This window comes from Branchiostoma lanceolatum, chromosome 13, assembly GCF_035083965.1.
Source record: "Branchiostoma lanceolatum isolate klBraLanc5 chromosome 13, klBraLanc5.hap2, whole genome shotgun sequence".
Taxonomy (NCBI): Eukaryota; Metazoa; Chordata; class Leptocardii; order Amphioxiformes; family Branchiostomatidae; genus Branchiostoma; species Branchiostoma lanceolatum.
In genome coordinates, this window is record NC_089734.1 from 867968 (window position 1) to 885503 (window position 17536).

The window sequence follows — 17536 nt, forward strand, 5'->3', positions numbered from 1 at the left end:
ATAAGTGTACAGCAACGTGTGTGACAGCCTATTCTACTGATTTCCAGCGTTTTGAACAGCAATTTTTGGGGGAGTCGTTCCTATTTAATGCACCGCCATCGATGATAACATCAATGGCGGCGATACAAGATTTGCCTCTAAACATGCGGGAAATTGCGTTTATGAATGAATGAACTTTATTGCTCGACACTAGTTGTTAAGCTGTATAGCAACAATGACAAAGCAAGCAATATAATAAAACTAGTATATTCTAAAAACTATGACAACCAGAATATATTTTTGATGGCTTGAAAATCGTAACTAAATTTCCCGGGAGAGGATGACCCCGCCCCGGACCTCGATTGCCAGCGCCGCTTTCTGGGCTGGCGGGAAGGTAAGTCTTGTATCGTGGCAGCGCATAAACCTAATCAATCTCTAAACTAGTCTAATAATATCTATACTGAAGTCAAGAACTCTAGAATTAACAGAGTTCTCTTTTCATTTGAGCGGATGATAATATAAGGTTGATCCTCGGCCCCTAGCCTTGCCCTCAACAAAAGTTTTGGCCGGTCGGCTTGTGTATTTTTTTTTTTTTGGACGGCGCGAACGGGGGGGCGCGCGCCGGGTGCGCCCCCCTCTGGATCCGCGCATGCCAATGTAGAATCTAAATCCTGAAGTTTCTGGGTTTGAATCCCTGACCAATGTAGAATCTAGATCCTGAAGGTTCTGGTTTGAGTCCCTGACCAATGTAGAATCTAAATCCTGAAGTTTCTGGTTTGAATCCCTGAATGCTGTAGAATCTAAATCCTGAAGTTTCTGGGTTGAATCCCTGAATGCTGTAGAATCTAAATCCTGAAGGTTCTGGGTTGGAATCCCTGACCAATGTAGAATCTAAATCCTGACGGTTCTGGGTTGGAATCCCTGAACAATGTAGAATCTAAATCCTGACGGTTCTGGGTTGGAATCCCTGACCAATGTAGAATCTAAATCAGCAGCATATTCCTGTCTTTATTGGCTACTCTCAGTGTAAGATTAAAAACACAGTAAAAAAAAAGGTCTATCGACTAACGTTGAACTTATTCTATTAGCTAGAGGCTGGTCAGAGGTAAAATCCTGATACAGTAACGCTCCAACAGTTACCCAGTATGCTTCAAGTGTAGCAGTGCACTGTGAATTGCTTTTATTGGCAGTCTCATTGGGTAATTAATAAGAACATTCTGTGTTGGAATAGAGCTGTAATTCTATTATTGATATATAACACACGTTACTACATGTTCAGAGGTACATGTACATGTATAATAACCAACATCCAGAATACATAATACTTTTACTGGTATAACAGTACATTCCTTTCTTTTATTGGTTCTTATCAATGTCAAATTAGACGCCCAGTAAAAAGAACAAACAGTGTTGACCTTGGGCCCCCCCCTGCCCAAACATTGTTGACCTTCGGGATCACATATATTGACATTCCTGAGTTGAAGAGGGCCGGCAAATATGTTATCATGTTATCATGTAGTACAATGTACAGCACACTGAACAAACACTGGGATTTCTGGGGGCCAAGTCAAGTTGTTTGCAGGAAAGGAAAAATAAAGGAAAGTGATCTCGATCCAGTTTAGCTGACTGAACTACATGTAGTTATGATTTGAAATTTCTAAGTTTGTTTACTATCTAAAACCAAAAGTCTTCTTTCTTTGTCTTATGTTCAATTTGTCAGTTCCGCTGAGCAATATTGCTTCCAATATTCATATTTCTTGCAACAAGTTTTCTTGGCATCCAATGTAGTATCATGAATGTATACAGTTAAGTATTGGCACTACTACCATCTAATAATAATAATAACTCCCTTAACTGTTATACCTTAATTCGTCTGCATTTGAGTGCCACTTAATTGTTTCTGACAAACAACTAAATAACTTACCATGGCCTTCTCTACTGCAGTTGCCATCTCCATGCACATAGAAATGTTTGGGTAAGCCCTTTGCATATTTCCCACAGCCGTTATCTATTCTACTCCATTTTTGCGCTGTAACAAACTACTTCCAAAAATCTGAGAAACAACTAACTAGCTTTCATGGCCAAAAGTTTTGCCATCTCTATGCACACAGACTGCTTGGATAAGGCCTCCGTGCATTGGTATGCCACAACCATCATCTACATACATATGTCGCTCCTTTTTTGTGCTGTATACGTACATAACACTTAAACTTCCTAAAAATCTGAGAAACAGCTAATTTACTTAGCCTGGCCCTCTCTACTCGAGTTTTGCCATCTCTATGCACACAGTCTGTTTGGGAAAGCTCTCCGTATGTTTGTCCCCGCAGATAGCTGCCCTTTCTTTATTAACCACGCTCAGAAAGACAAACTTACACAACCCGACACACAAGATAACAGTGACACGGCGAAACAATCCGCCAGGGTTTGCGTAAAAGCGTTCTCCACTAATTAAACCTACGTACATGTTAACAAGACAGGGAACTTAAGTGCTAATTAAACACCACTGATTAATTAACTTCTCTGATGACGTTTTTAACAGTCAGGTAAATTTGCATGTGTATTTGGAGCCTGACAAAGCATGTGTCGTTAGTATAACTTATACTCAATCCAAGAAAGGGCTAACTCCATACTTATTTGATAACTTCTTGCATAATTGTCATTGTCATAATACAGTCTGACCTGCCCAAGAAGACCGCTCAGCAGACTGATACAATCTGGTCTATGTGGACAGGTGGTCACATATATATATATAGACAGGATTTTTAATGCTTAGTGATCTAAGGAACCACCAAAAAGTGGTCACATTGGCCAGGTGGTCCTTATGTAGCGGTGGCCACTAGTAAAGGTTTGACTGTAACATGCTTGGTTTAACTTTTAAAAGCTGAAAAATGGTAGCTAGAGCAATGATAGGTCACACCGAAGCTCACCGATATCTCGGTATGTAATGGGTTAAGCACAAACAGGTGCCCCTTATCCAAGGCAGGTGACCCGTGCATGTATTTACACAAAAGGTGGTGTCAAGACACAGGCCTTCTGTATCAGTGTGGGAACAATACTGGACTGTGCAGGAGCTCCCCCTAGCAGCCGTGGTGAGAGCTGCAGGAAGAAAAGCTCTGAAAAGAGAGGTGGTAGCGGACACAAGATCAAGAGGTCGCGGTTCAATTCCTGGCTAGATGTCCTTGGGGAAAGCACTATCCTCACTCCACCCAGGTGTAAAAATGGGAACCTGACTTCAGTTGGGGAGGTAAAAGGCGGTGGAAGGAGAGGGATGGGCTCCACCTTCCAATACCATGCCTTAGACACAGTGGTTAACAACTCACTGCCCCTACAGCCTTAAAATGGTTATGGGACTATGTTTACCTTTTTACCTTTACCATAACAAGTCCGTCGCACACAGAACCCACTAAGTATCCTGTCCTGCACAAGGCTAAGTCAGGACAGGCTAATTTATTACAGCAGGCAATCAGGGAAAGTGTCAGAAACATGAATAATTAATGAACAGGTGCTTTCAGCTTCACAAAGCTTCAGCTCCGGGAGAAATTGGTTTTCATGAAACATTTGAGACATGCAAGATTGACATGACTTATCAATTCTTATTTACATTTAGATATATTTTGACAATCAGTTGCCTGAACACACCTTCATAATCAAAAACACTGAAGAATTTTAGCCAGCATAAGGTTGTATTGAGCTGAGGGGTGTCCCTTTAGCTCAACTGGTAGCAGCCTCACAGTTGAGCTCCTGGTTCCAATAACAATGTAGTTGCTAACAGTTCAATCCTGGGTAAGGACATCTTGGTTGGAGCTGCACCCGTCTTTTGGAAGGGACGAAAAATGGGTCCTGTGTTGGAGGAGGTGCCTTGGGCATGTTAAAGGGGAAGGGCTAACAACCCCTCCCTGTAAAAATATACCCTCAATGCAAGGCCGTAAGGGGCTACTTCTAAGCATTGAACTAACTACACAGTTCTAATATAACTGAGATGAGAGACAGCGGTGTATGTAAGTTTTGAATTCAAAAGTTTGTAGGTTTTATTTGGGGGAAAGCAGTGACCTGGGAGGAATTCCAAAGTTTTGCTGTTCATGGAAAAACATGTTACTGAAACAGCAAGGAACCTTACTGCCTTATGTGCCTCTAGACACTACAAGGGTCTGAAGATACTGTATGGAGGTTCCACAGACCCTAAGTACAGGCATACAGACATGCATGTCTGTAAAAGTGCTAATATACAAGCACACAGAAGTGCCTGTAACAGTGTCAAACCTGTAAACTGATCGTCGCATACGGCTCGACTTAGGATTTCATTTTGAGGTTAACGGGGTGTGAGATTTTACTGGTTCTAACCGGCAAGGGGCCAAGTGAGATGTAGGTTATCGCACAGTTTGGCTCCAGCCACTACATTGATGCTGATTGCGCAAGAAGACTAATTTATCTTACCTGTAAGCGGGCAGAAATTAAAATACTGAATAAATGAAGAGTAATCCATGAATTATCTGAGGAACTCCTTTCCTTTCTGGGTCAATATCAGAACAGCTCAAGATTATGAAAAATAGATTGTCTTCCACTGCGTTGCAGGTATGATATTGACATGTCCTCTCGCAAACATCTGTATCTGTATCTGTATCTATATAGCCGGTATAACCGCCATTCGGCGTAACACACCAGCTTCGCAGGCACGCGGCGCGGCAGCAGCTGGTTATATTACACAGAACGACCTGTCACGTCTAACCTTCGCATATCTAACTGCATGCAGTGTTTAAAGCTGTCTAATGAGGATGCTTCCACTGTACTTGGTTGTAACGAGTTCCACGCTACAATCATTCTAGGAAAATACGAACATGGAGTTCTTTATAGACAGCAACAAGCCACAAATGCTCCATTTCTTAAGGTTTGGAACTCATCCAGGAAAGCAGTGCATTGTTTGTTTGTCTGTCTGTTTGTTTGTTTGTTTGCTCCTTACCGGCTGCTGATACCCGCTGTAGTGCGGACCCGAGTATCTAGGCGCTCCTACGGGGAAGCAGTACATTGTTTGTTTGTTTGTTACTTACCGGCTGCTGATACCCGCTGTAGTGCGGACCCGAGTATCTAGGCGCTCCTATGGGGAAGCAGTACATTGTTTGTTTGTTTGTTACTTACCGGCTGCTGATACCCGCTGTAGTGCGGACCCGAGTATCTAGGCGCTCCTACGGGGAAGCGGTACTGCCCGGCCCATCCCGCGGCGGCCGAAGGCGCTTGTCCCGAGTACGGCTGGCCGATGTTCGGTGACATACGCTTGCTAGTGTACACTCGAGGAGACTGTCGAGAAAAAAACAAAAACATATCAATCGAAGGACCAAATACACAACAGTTCCCTCCCATGTGACTTTGTCCAATCCCTTGTACAGTGTTATCTATCAGGATGTTCCATGACATACGCTTGCTAGTGTACACTCAAGGAGGCTGTGGAAAAACATCCAAACATCCAAACATGAAGAACAGCTGCAGTACCAAAGCAAGCTGCAAGGGGGCCCTAATCTAATCATATCAACCATACATACATACAAACTAATATAAAAACTCTACTAGAAACAGAACCTTCCCGGTAACATTAACAATCATAAATCTACTGAAACATATGTCACTGATAATCAGAAAAAGGTGACAATTTCTTGCTAGTGCACACTCGAAGAGACTGTTAAGCATAAAAAAGGACATCAATCGAAGGACAGCGACATTTGCTGGACAAAACACAGAACACCAGAGTGTCAGGCCAGAGAGCCAGATAACAACAATGCTGCTCCTGGATTGACTGTGTGACAGAGGCCCTGTGCACCCATGACCCAATACTGTACCTCACTGACACAAATATCAAGAACTCTGTCTATCATGGCCACCTGTTTTATCATCAAATAAACATTGCTTGCTCTAGATTTGACCTCTCAGATTTGACTAATTGTGATATTGTTCTAATGATCACAGACACTGTAGTGTAATACTAAGCTTTGTTACTGTGTAGTGTTTAGCAGATAATTTGTAATCTGACCTCAAAGCCTTCCCATTAGCAAACTGTACAACAATAAAGGCTGCCACCTAGTTTGTGGACCGTGTACCCACAGGTAACTACTGCCTCACCTGTCCTTACACCTGTCTGATACCTGTCTGTCCTGACACCTGTGCTCACAGACAGACAGGTGCGAATTAAGAATGCTCTCAATGATGGCCACCTGTCTGATCAGGGAAACACAGGTTGCTCTCAATACCGACCTCTCACGATACATGTGATATTGTGCTAATGATACTGTAGTGTAGAATACTGTAAATGCACTTAAGTTTGCATGGTTTTTATTTTGTGCTAAGGCGAAAATGGAGTGTTCGCGGGAGTTTCAAGTTCGCAGCAGCGCTATAGTCACATTACTGCAGCTACAGTTTTTCGAGAAAAAATGTTGCCGTGGCTTTAGGTTCGCGGTAAAACAGTCGCCGCAAAAAAGGTGAACATAAAACCACTGCGAAAATTACTGCATTTACAGTACCTAGCCTTCAGATAATTTGTAACTTGACCTCAAAGCCTTCACAGTAACGCACAGTACAACAATACAGGCTGAGACCTAGTTCATGGGTCGTGTACCCACAGGTAGCTACTGCCCCACCTGTCATGACACCTGCGCTAGCTGACACTTGCGCTCACAGACAGACAGGTGCATGTGAATTAAGAATGCTCTCTACGATGGACACCTGTCTGATCAGGGAAACACTGGTTGCTCTCAATACCGACCTCTCACAATACATGTGATATTGTGCTAATGACTACAGCACTGTAGTGTAGAATACTGTAAATGCACTTAAGTTTGCATGGTTTTTATTTTGTGCTATAAAGGCGAAAATGGAGTGTTCGCGGGAGTTTCAAGTTCGCAGCAGCGCTATAGTCACATTACTGCAGCTACAGTTTTTCGAGAAAAAATGTTGCCGTGGCTTTACGTTCAGGGTAAAACAGTCGCCGCAAAAAAGGCGAACATAAAACCACCGCGAACATTTCTACATTTACAGTACCTAGCCTGGCAACTGTTAAGTAGATGATTTGTAACTTGACCTCAAAGCTTTCCCGGTAGCGCACAGTACAACAATACAGGCTGAGACCTAGTTCATGGGTCTTGTACCGACAGGTAGCTACTGCCCCACCTGTCCTGACACCTGCGCTAGCTGACACTTGCGGTCACAGACAGACAGGTGTAAATTAAGAATGCTATCTATGACGGACACCTGTCTGATCAGGAGAACACAGGTTGCTCTCGATACCGACCTCTCAGGACACATATAATGTTGTTCTAATAATTACAGACACCGTAATATAACACCTAGGTTAATGCTACTGTTAAGCAGATCATTAGAAATCTGACTAGTATAAGCCTTCCCAGTAGTGTACTGTACAACAATACAGGCTGAGACCTAGTTCATGGATTGTGTACCCACAGGTAACTACTGCCTCACCTGTCACACCTGTTGTGTGCGACACCTGTGCCCACAGACAGACAGGTGTGTTTGAGGTGAGATTTGTCGCCTGTTTACCAGGTAAAACCTATGTCAGGACGGTTGACTTTGTGTCAGGCTGCATTCTTGTGGGTCTGTCGACAGGTTAAGAAGTACTGTATACGTTTTGTCTTTCAAGGTTTGGAGAATGTCTAATAGGTATATTCATTTATTTATTTAATTATTCATTTATCTATTATTTAGTTATATTCAATACAGCTTTGGTAAGGAGATGCATATATTTGTGTATATCATTCCATAGTATACTCTTTGTGGTAAATATATGTACAGCACTACATGTCAAAACAGCACTATGTACTACATTTTTCTTGTAAAGTGCAGTACAGTGAATAAAACAATAATTACAGTATTTCTTTACTTAGTCCCTTGAATGGTCAGTACAAACTGGTTTGACCGTGAATACATTATTAATTTGTAGGCACAGTGGCCTCTCCGTAATACATGTAGCTTCAAGCTCAAGCTCAGTCAGCGGCTGTGAAATTTGATAAGGCTACACCAAGTAATTTTTATGGATGACGTCCTTTGGAGACCCTAAATCTAATGCGAGAGCGCGAAAAATAAACAAGAAGGGCCGAAAAAAACAAGATGCCTAGATTTGAAATATAATAGTCAATGACACATGTTAGGACACAATTGAATGAGAGAACACAGTGTAACAACTAACAATTCTTTAATTCATCATGAAAACAGCAATAATTTGAATAAATCACTTGAAGTTGAACAGCAGTTGTTGTCCAGTCCTGTTTCATACGATTTGCGGCACTGTCATAACTCTTTGGTCATAGATAAAGGAAACCGAATTTCTTGACGTGCTTTTTTTTTTCTGGGAAAGACCAAAATCAATGCGCGCACGGACGTCATCCATAAAAATTACTTGGTGTAGCCTAAGTGGTTTTTATCCCTTTCTTCTGATTTGTATCTTCTAAAATCCACCAAACTCACATGTCACATTAGCGATAAATGCCGCCCTCGGCTGCACAAAGGTTAACACAGATATCGCATTACACCAAATTAAGTGGGCCTGTCCTTATATGGGCATTGGCAACCTGTCTGATGATTGATCGCTAGGCAACGAGCTGTCAATCAAAATGCAATAGAACCCAATTATCCTGCGCTGTGCTGAACTCCCCATCAATCAAGACTACAAATTTGCATAAACTGAAACATTATACTGTAAATCATAAAATATATGCTTCGCACGACACCTGTTCCTGCCCAGTCAGATACTGTATAATCTACAAATAAGTTAGAGTTATTTGAATTCTTTGTGGAAATGTTGGAAAATATGTGATACCGTAGATCATAAAACATGCTTCATACAACACCTTTAACTGCCCACACAAATACTGTACCTGCTAAAATCAATAAAAAAAGTTACATTGATTTGAATGCTTCATATACAAATGTTTACAAAATATTACAAAGTGTATTTAACTTTCAGCCTACTAAATTAGCCTTTTGGTACCAAATTTGTAAATTTGTGGTGATAGGCAGCAGGGAAAAGGTTAAGTAAAGAGGGTTGTGTAGACTATGAATCTTGTACATCTGCAGTTAACCTTCAGCACATTGAAGTAGCCATTTGGCACCCCTTTCTCTATTGGTTACAGAGTTAGGCAGCAGGGAGAAGGTTAAATGCCTACAAATCCCTTTCCCAAATAAATGGCAATGTACTATTAATGAATTATTAAAGCAAACATCTGATTTAACCAGTTATAACTTAAACAAACATCTAAACAGTACATAGGACTGCCAACCATTCAAACGTTGGCTGTGGAGGATTCCAAGGTGGTAATTTGTGACGATAAAACAAGACATAAACCTGGATACCACCAGACCCCAACCTTCCACTAACCCCTACTGAGTGATATAAACATCCCCCCATGCAGAGCCTCCTGCTGAGTCTGATGTAACAGTTTCCCCCTTCAGGGCCTCCTGTCACCTCTACAGATTGATACAAATGAGTCCCCCATACAGAGCCTCCTGCTACGTCTGATGTAACAGTTTCCCCTTCAGGGCCTGCTGTCACATCTAATGATTGATACAAAGAGTCCCCATGCAGAGCCTCCTGCTATGTTGGGTGTAATAGATTCCCCCTTCAGGACCTCTTATCACCACTACAGATTGATACAAAGAGTCTCCCCATGCAGAGCCTCCTGCTAAGTCTGATGTAACAGATTCCCCCTTCAGGGCCTCCTGTCACCTTTACTTATTGATACAAATGAGTCCCCCCATACAGAGCCTCCAGCTGACTTCCTCCACAAGATCTATCTGCAGAATAACTGATGTAAAAAATGTCCCCCATGCAGAGCCTCCTGTCACCCCAGCTGACAGATAGATACAAACAGCCCCCCATGCAGAGCCTCCTGTCACCCCTGCTGACTGATGGATACAGATGGTCTCCCCCCATGCAGAGCCTCTCACCAGGAGGCTATGCAAAGCAGCAGATTCATAATTGAATTTTCATCCGATGATTCAGGAAACGGCCGCCATTTTTATTCGCCAGATAACCGGATTACCGTCAAACTCGTCCCCTCCACAACCTCGGCAGAGATAACCCCGCTTCCGTCAAGGCCAAGTCTAAATCGGAGGACAGACCCGAATCTGGCATCCCAGTTTGATTCCCATTGAAACCTGATCATGACTCTGTCAGAGCTTTGACAGAACATCAAAGGCTACACAGATTCATTTCATGGTTCTCTGACGATTTAGGTACAAATTCAGCAAGTGCACAACATATAACTTGAAGACAAACTATATAGAATTTAGTACATGTATATCTACTCCCTGAAACTGTGTGTACCAAGATACAGACTTTTGTCTCTTTTCATTTTGCCATTTTGCTATATTAGTGTAACTTACAACACTATATAAACAGAATGCAGGAGGAAAACTACAATGTATATATTATTCAAGCCCTGAAACTGTGTGTACCAAGGTACAAACTTTCTTTTTATGTTGCTATTTCACTTTATTTCCTTGAATGATATACAATCAAAACTACATTCACTCCCTGAAAACTTTATGTGCCAAAGTTCAGATTTTCCCCTCGGACTCTAGATCATTCTGTTGTGATGTTGATCTACCCTTTCAGTATCAATTTCTTTTCAAATCCAAGCCGAGAACCAGCCAATGAAACCAGCGTGACCTCCCTCCGTTCTAAACCTGATTAGCGAAGCTATGATCGAAGCGTCTCAGGCAGAAATCTGACGGTATGGATCTAGAACAGGTCTGGTGACTGCAGGGTCACGGGAGGACCGAGATATCGGGACAACCCTAACCATACAGGACATCCCCATTTCATATCCTCCCAAACATGATTATCTCAGCTATGATGGAAACCTCAAATGGTCACATCTGACTGAATTGGTCCAGGGTAAAGATTTCCTTGCTACTGGCTACATTTGCCTTTCATGTGTGAGTGTGGACTAAATATGACTCCATCAGTCCATTAATAGTAATTTACTATATACTTACTTAGGCCACACCAATTTAATTTCTTGGTTAACGAATTTTTAAACAAAATGCTAGATTGGAAAATCAACATGAAAACAGAATCGCAGAGGAAAGTTTGTACTTTGGTGCACACAGTTTCAGGGAATGAACAGGGTCAGGTGCAAGTTTTCACCCCAGCCTTCTGTTTTAATGATGTCCCCGTGCTAAAATTAGAAAAAAAATCTGTTGAACAAGAAATTAGATCGGTTTGGCCTTAGTAAATGAAACATGTTTATGTGGAAAGGACCTGATAGATAGATTATACATGTACAATGAAAAATTGGAGGACGAACTTCCTTTCAGCTGCAACTCTGTAAGTGTAAGACTATGAAAATGGATAAATCGAAAGAGTTCCAGACTAGACAACTAGCTATAGTGATTAGATCACGAATGATAGAAACGTCGATGGGTCACATCTGACTGGACTGATTCTGGGAAAAGATTTCTAAACGGCCGGTTTATACAGCGCCTTTCTTGTGCCTGTGTGGCTTTAAGATGTCTTTACTAATTCATACATGTACGTAGATGTAACAGCTCTATACTAGACAAATCTCAGCGATGATGGACACATCTATGGAATTTATCTGACAGAATTGGTTCTAGATAAAGATTTCTAAACGGCCGGTTTATATATGTATGTATTTGCCTTTCTTCCAGTGTAGCATAAAAATTATTCCATTCATTCATACAAATCTCAGAGATGATGGAAACATTTATGGGTTTTATCTGACAGAATTGGTTCTAGGTAAAGATTTCTAAACGGCCAGTTTACATATTTGCCTTTCTTGTGCCAGTGTAGCATAAAAATGATTCCGTTCATTCGTACAAATCTCAGCGATGAAGGAAACATCTATGGGTTTTCTCTCACAGAACTGCTTCTGAGCAAAGATTTCTTGGCGACTAGTTTATACAGCGTCTTTCTTGTGCCAGTGTGGACTAAATATGTCTGCATCTATACATCAAAAGAGTTCCATATTGGACAAATGATTATCTCCCGAATGATTGAAATGTCTGTGGGTTCTAGTTGACATGACAGAATGAGTTCTTCATGAATATTTGGGTTCGACTGCTGGTTATTCAGATATTTTCTTATGACAGGAAGGGCTAAAAAAGGCCCAATTTAGACCACACCGATCTTATTCGTTGGTTCTCAGAACTTTAAAAAATGATGCTAAATTGAAATATCATCATAAAAACAGAGTCTTAGGGCTGTACCTTGCTACAAACAGTTTCAGAGAGTGAATACAGATCAAGTAAGATGCAAGTTTTACTCCCAGCATTCTGTCTTCATCTTGACTGCTTGCTAAATCTTTTTGCTTCAAAATGTCAAGAACCAAGGAAACAAATTGGTGTGGCCTTATCCATGAAACCATTCCCTAGACATGTGTCATCTCCGTTATGACAGAAATGTCTGTGAGTGTGAGTTCTATCTGACAGAATGAGTTCGTCATAAATGTTTGGGTTCGACTGCTGGGTCATACAAATCCCTAGCTTGGACAGGACGGCCTAAAAATGACTAAATTGATCAGTAACTGTTCCATACTGGACATGACTAGTACTTACAGATTGAGCTTGTCATAAATGTGTGTTGACTGCTGGGTTACCCAGCACTTTAGCTAGGCCACGATGGCCTCAAATAACTCCATTTATACACTGTACATTATTGTAACTGTTGCCTACTGAACAAGCCTTATCCCAGGAATTATGGAAACCATTGATTATATCAAACATTCAAACTGAAAGGCAATGAGATCATACAGTACAAGACATTAGTAGTATCTCAGCTGTGAATAGTATGATGAAAATATCTACGGGTTCTATATGACAGATTGACTTCTTTGTAGATGTGTGTTGACTGCTATATATGTTATGTACATACACTACCTTTTTAATTTAAGTTAGCTTTTTCAGGATGAGCCAAAAATGACTGTATAGTCTAAATAGACTTTGAGTAGCATGGTGAACACATCTATGAGTTCTATATGTTTGTGTTGACTGCTATGTTATGTACATGCCTTTTGAGTTAGCTTTTTTCAGGATGGGCTAAAATGACTATAGGGTCTGTTTATACACTGGAACTGCTGAATCTGCACTAGACAAGTCTTATCTCAGCTTTGAGAAGTATGATGAACGCATCTATGAGTTCTACATGTATATGATTAGTCTCTACCAAACTAACTACGCCAGGGTTTCACTTGCAGGCTCCTAAACGTGCGAAATGTGATCTTCACTGTGGACTGACTCTACTGGCTAATTATTGAATCCTTTTTCTGACGAATTCTACGTTTCATACGCCCGTAAGAGGGCCTGGTGGAGGCTAGTATATGATTGTGTTGAATGCTATGTTTGCTTTTTTAGGATGAGCCAAAAATGACTGTATAGTCTGTTTCTCCCCTGAAACTATCCCACACTGGACAAGTCTTATCTATTAGAGTTCTATATGATTGGGTTGGGTGCTATGTTATGTAATGTACAGTACCTTAGCTCTCTCAGTGCGGGTGGGAAACATCTCCATATGAAACTATAATGCCATCCTACTGTACTGGACACGCACTCAGGAAGGACACAACCAGGGGGTCAAAGGTGAGAATCCTGCCGTCATACATCATTTTGCTGACATGTGACAGATAAGGGGGTGGGTTGGGGCTGTGTGATGGACTCACTCAGGGGTTAATCATTCATCTTTCTCTGATTTTTAGGGCTGAACTGACTGGGGATAGCCTGGGTGCCATCCTAGTTCTACTGGGGGCTCCTACACTCGCTACCCTAAAAACTAAACAAGAATTGTTAGGGTAGCGAGTGTAGGAGCCCCTGGAAGAAATACACGTAGGATGGCGCCCAGGCTGGACTGGGGCCACACATATATACACACAGTTCATTGTTTACATTTTGAATCTTCATCATACAATTCATTTCTCATGATATGTACTTGAATATGTAAAATGACTAGGTCTGAGTAGAATTAATTTAGCAGTACCCAATTGGTCATCACTGGTTTTCTTTCAAACTTTGGACAATCATTTTCGTGGAAGCAAAAAAAATTATTTTCAACTTGTTTTTTTAATGGATGTATTAAGCTATAGTAGAAGAGGTTGCCTGATTACCTAATGCCACTTGCTGGCCAATAACAAAATCAATAACTTTTTTTACAGTTGAACTGACTGGGGCCACAGTAAAGCCATCTGAAACAAGTTTTAACTGTAATTTAGTTGGAAACTACAGTTTAAACTTGTTTCAGAATGATCTCTACCAACACAGATGAACTTTCAAGCTAAGGTAAAAAGTCAATTGTTGGTCACCAGTACTGATTGTACCATATTAAACATGCATAAAGGAGTGACAAATAATGGGGAGGGGGAGGGCAGAGTAGGGTGGCTGATGCCACTTGCTGGGTGATCGTTAATCTTTGTCTGATCATAATTATGTGTTAATTGTTGTTTGTTTGTAGGTCCTGGGGTTGAGGCCATTTGAATGCAATAACCTGGTTGCCAGGACTAGAGACTATAGTAAATGCATTTAATTAAGTTAGTGTGGTTCTTGTTTTGCGCTAAGTCGAAAATGGAGTGTTTGCGGTGGTTTTAAGTTTGCGGCAGCGCTATAGTTACATACTGCTACAGTATTGGACAAAAATGTTTGCGGTGTTTTCAAGTTTTCTGTCCAACATTTCTGCATCTACAGTATCCTGAAGTGTACAGTAGCACAGTTACCATGAGTTAAGATGAAAAAACTAAGCCCTTGATGTCAGCCTTTTGCACATATGTAGCAAAGATCAATCATTACTGGTTTTAACAAAACACAATCGTACACATATAGCATACAGGATGTAGTTACTGCATGATGTATACTAATATCTAACATAAGCACAGTCACCATATGTTATAATAATAAACTTGCCCCCTCCCTTGCCCAACTCAACATTACTGTCCGTAAAGGGTACTGTAATTCCTGTTTCTTACACTGTAACTTTATCATTCATGTTCACTATTTCTACGGTCACCTCAATCTGTAGTGAACTTATCATCACTGTGAAAAAACCTGTTGTAATTATTTATGATTCCTTTATTCTACCGTTCTGTTAATCACTTGCCACCACCGTGAAGTTAAAGTTCAGTCAATCAGTGAAAATGTCCATTTTCCTTACACCATGAAATTTTGCTACCGTAAAGATAAAGTGAATTACAGTAACAGGTCTGCCTGCTACGCTGGACAGATTCAATGTGAAGGAAATTGCATCAGAACAGCACAGATTTTTGGTGTGTGCAATAATTAGAATAAATACGGTCATCAAAAACAGAATTAACAGAGGAAGCAGTGAGCAGGAAGCTGTGAAAGGGGCGTGGTCAGAGGTACTTCCTCCCATTCTACTGCTGTTTACAAAATCTAATAAAAATAAGATCTGTCATAAACTCAAGTCTAACCTTCTTTTCACACACTATATAGTTCTAAAAGTATTTAAAGAAAAAGAGAAAATCATCAGAATGTGTTACCGTGTTATATTCATATTTTTCCCGGTGACCTTTTCACCGCAAACTGAAAATCTTTGCGCACATTTACGCTTTACAGTAAAACCCGTTAACAAAAACTTTTAAGGCAGTCGGTACATACACTTCCTCTACTAAGCGTTTCAATGGTCCTTCCATTCAAACCACCCCAGTCAACTTACCATGCCAAACTACTTTTAACTCCCCTGTTACTGTAAGTCAAGACCTCTGACCTTTCGAACCTCCTGGACATTTTATAATTATCATTATTGTGTACGTTAGGAATTTATGCTCGTATATATGCGTAATGTTTTTGTACTCGCTATATGTGTTAAGACGCCCGATATCAGCTATTGCTGCCTGGGATGTCTAGTATTGCCTGTTGCAATTTAATAAAATAAAATAAGTAAAACCCTGCTTGGCAGTTCCAACTAACTGGGACCTTAGTTCAAACGAAAGCGAACACTCCATTTTCTCACTACCACGAAATCAAATCCACAGGAACATTTCCCCTTGAAGCTGGAGCATACGGTACTAATATTATATGCTTCATATGAAAATTAACACTATGGCATGGCACAATCCTACATTAATAATGAATTGAATTAATCTTTAAATTTACTACTTTGTAATTCTGTTATGAAGGAAGACAAAATCTTTGATGTAATTAGCATATAGCCAGCTATCAATAAAATAAGGAAGAAGATTTGTTTCAATGATTTTGAGTCTTTATAAAGTGCATTTAAGGACACCAAGCTACATATAATATTCAAACATGTATGATGGCCATAAAAAATTTATATCTTTATGTATTGACCAGGTCGATAGAATTTATGATAATCCATATTATACCCATGTTTGATCCAAAAATATGACACCATTTTACAAGGAAAATTGAGCCGAGGCTTCTATATATTTTATTGGCCAATAAAATATATCAACACATGTAACCTTTGCAGATGTCAAGTGCTGGATATGACCATTAAATTATACGGACTGTACCATTCGATATAGACTGCACCATCCAACACAATCATGCAGCAATACATAAACGCGTTTACATGTAAGTAATATTATAGTATAAATCTATACACTGCGGGGCTTGAGGGTCTGTCATTCCGTTGTCTGACAGAATTTTGGTGCGTATCACCGAAATATTTTAAGACCATTCCTTTAAGACAGACCAGAATCTGCGGGTGAAGCTATGTAAATATCCAAATCTAAAGAAAAAACACCCAAACGCCAGCCTTGAAACGGAATGATTATGGGAATTTGTACACGATGGCGGAAGAAAATAACTTTTATATGAAGGATTTTTCCTTCAATGGGCATAATTTGTGATGATGGGAAAAACATTTTGAGCTGGCTACAGCACTGATATCATACTGACAGAAAAATCAATCAATCAATTAATCTATCTATCAAAAATATTCATGCAGTTGAAGCCTTTGTATGTGCCTAAGCCTGATCCTGGCCCATATATAACCACATGTCAAAGTTTAAGACTACAACCCTAAGAAAGGTGACCATATGCTTCAACTCAAGATAATAATACACACGCCCCCCTCCCCAACCCAACCCAGACCAGTCTGTCCACTGTTAGCAAACAACCACTAAAAACCGCTCGCAAACCACACGTACGACCCAACGCCAACCGTACCGGACACACGACCGTAACCATGACAACGAGCGAGGCGGACTGACCGGTTGTTGCGAGCGGTGGTGCCGGGACCAGCGTAGGAGAGAGGGCTGGCCTGTTGTGGGTTCCATTGACCGGCTGATGCCCGTGCATTCCCTGCATTCCTGACCCAGGCCTGGGTCCCGCAGGGTTTGACTGACAACCACTGCCCAGGTCACAGTTTACACAGCCTGGGGGCTTAGGGGAGGCCGTGCATGTGGTTTATAAACCCTAGCTGATCATGAAATATTCACTGGTAAGATTTTATTATTTTCTAAAACAAAAAAGGTTATGTTTTCGTCCTGTTTGTTTGCTATATACTAATTTGCTATATACTAAGCATACTAAGAAGTTAATATGGTTGGAGTCTTATGACATTTTGTAT

At 40.8% G+C, this 17536-nt stretch overlaps 1 protein-coding gene across 9 annotated transcripts in view; it reads right to left on the reverse strand.

Annotated features, from left to right (window-relative positions):
• Window positions 1–17536, reverse strand: part of LOC136446807 (RNA-binding motif, single-stranded-interacting protein 1-like) — a 121213-nt gene that overhangs the window by 80430 nt on the left and 23247 nt on the right. For 7 of the 9 annotated variants that reach the window (XM_066445391.1, XM_066445392.1, XM_066445389.1 and 4 more), the window contains one exon: window positions 5113–5271. In XM_066445391.1, coding sequence (XP_066301488.1) covers window positions 5113–5271 — 159 coding nt within the window. Of the gene's footprint in view, window positions 1–5112; window positions 5272–13471; window positions 13523–17177; window positions 17308–17536 lie in introns of those variants that run through there. The other 2 variants (XM_066445397.1, XM_066445398.1) reach the window with 2 other exon arrangements.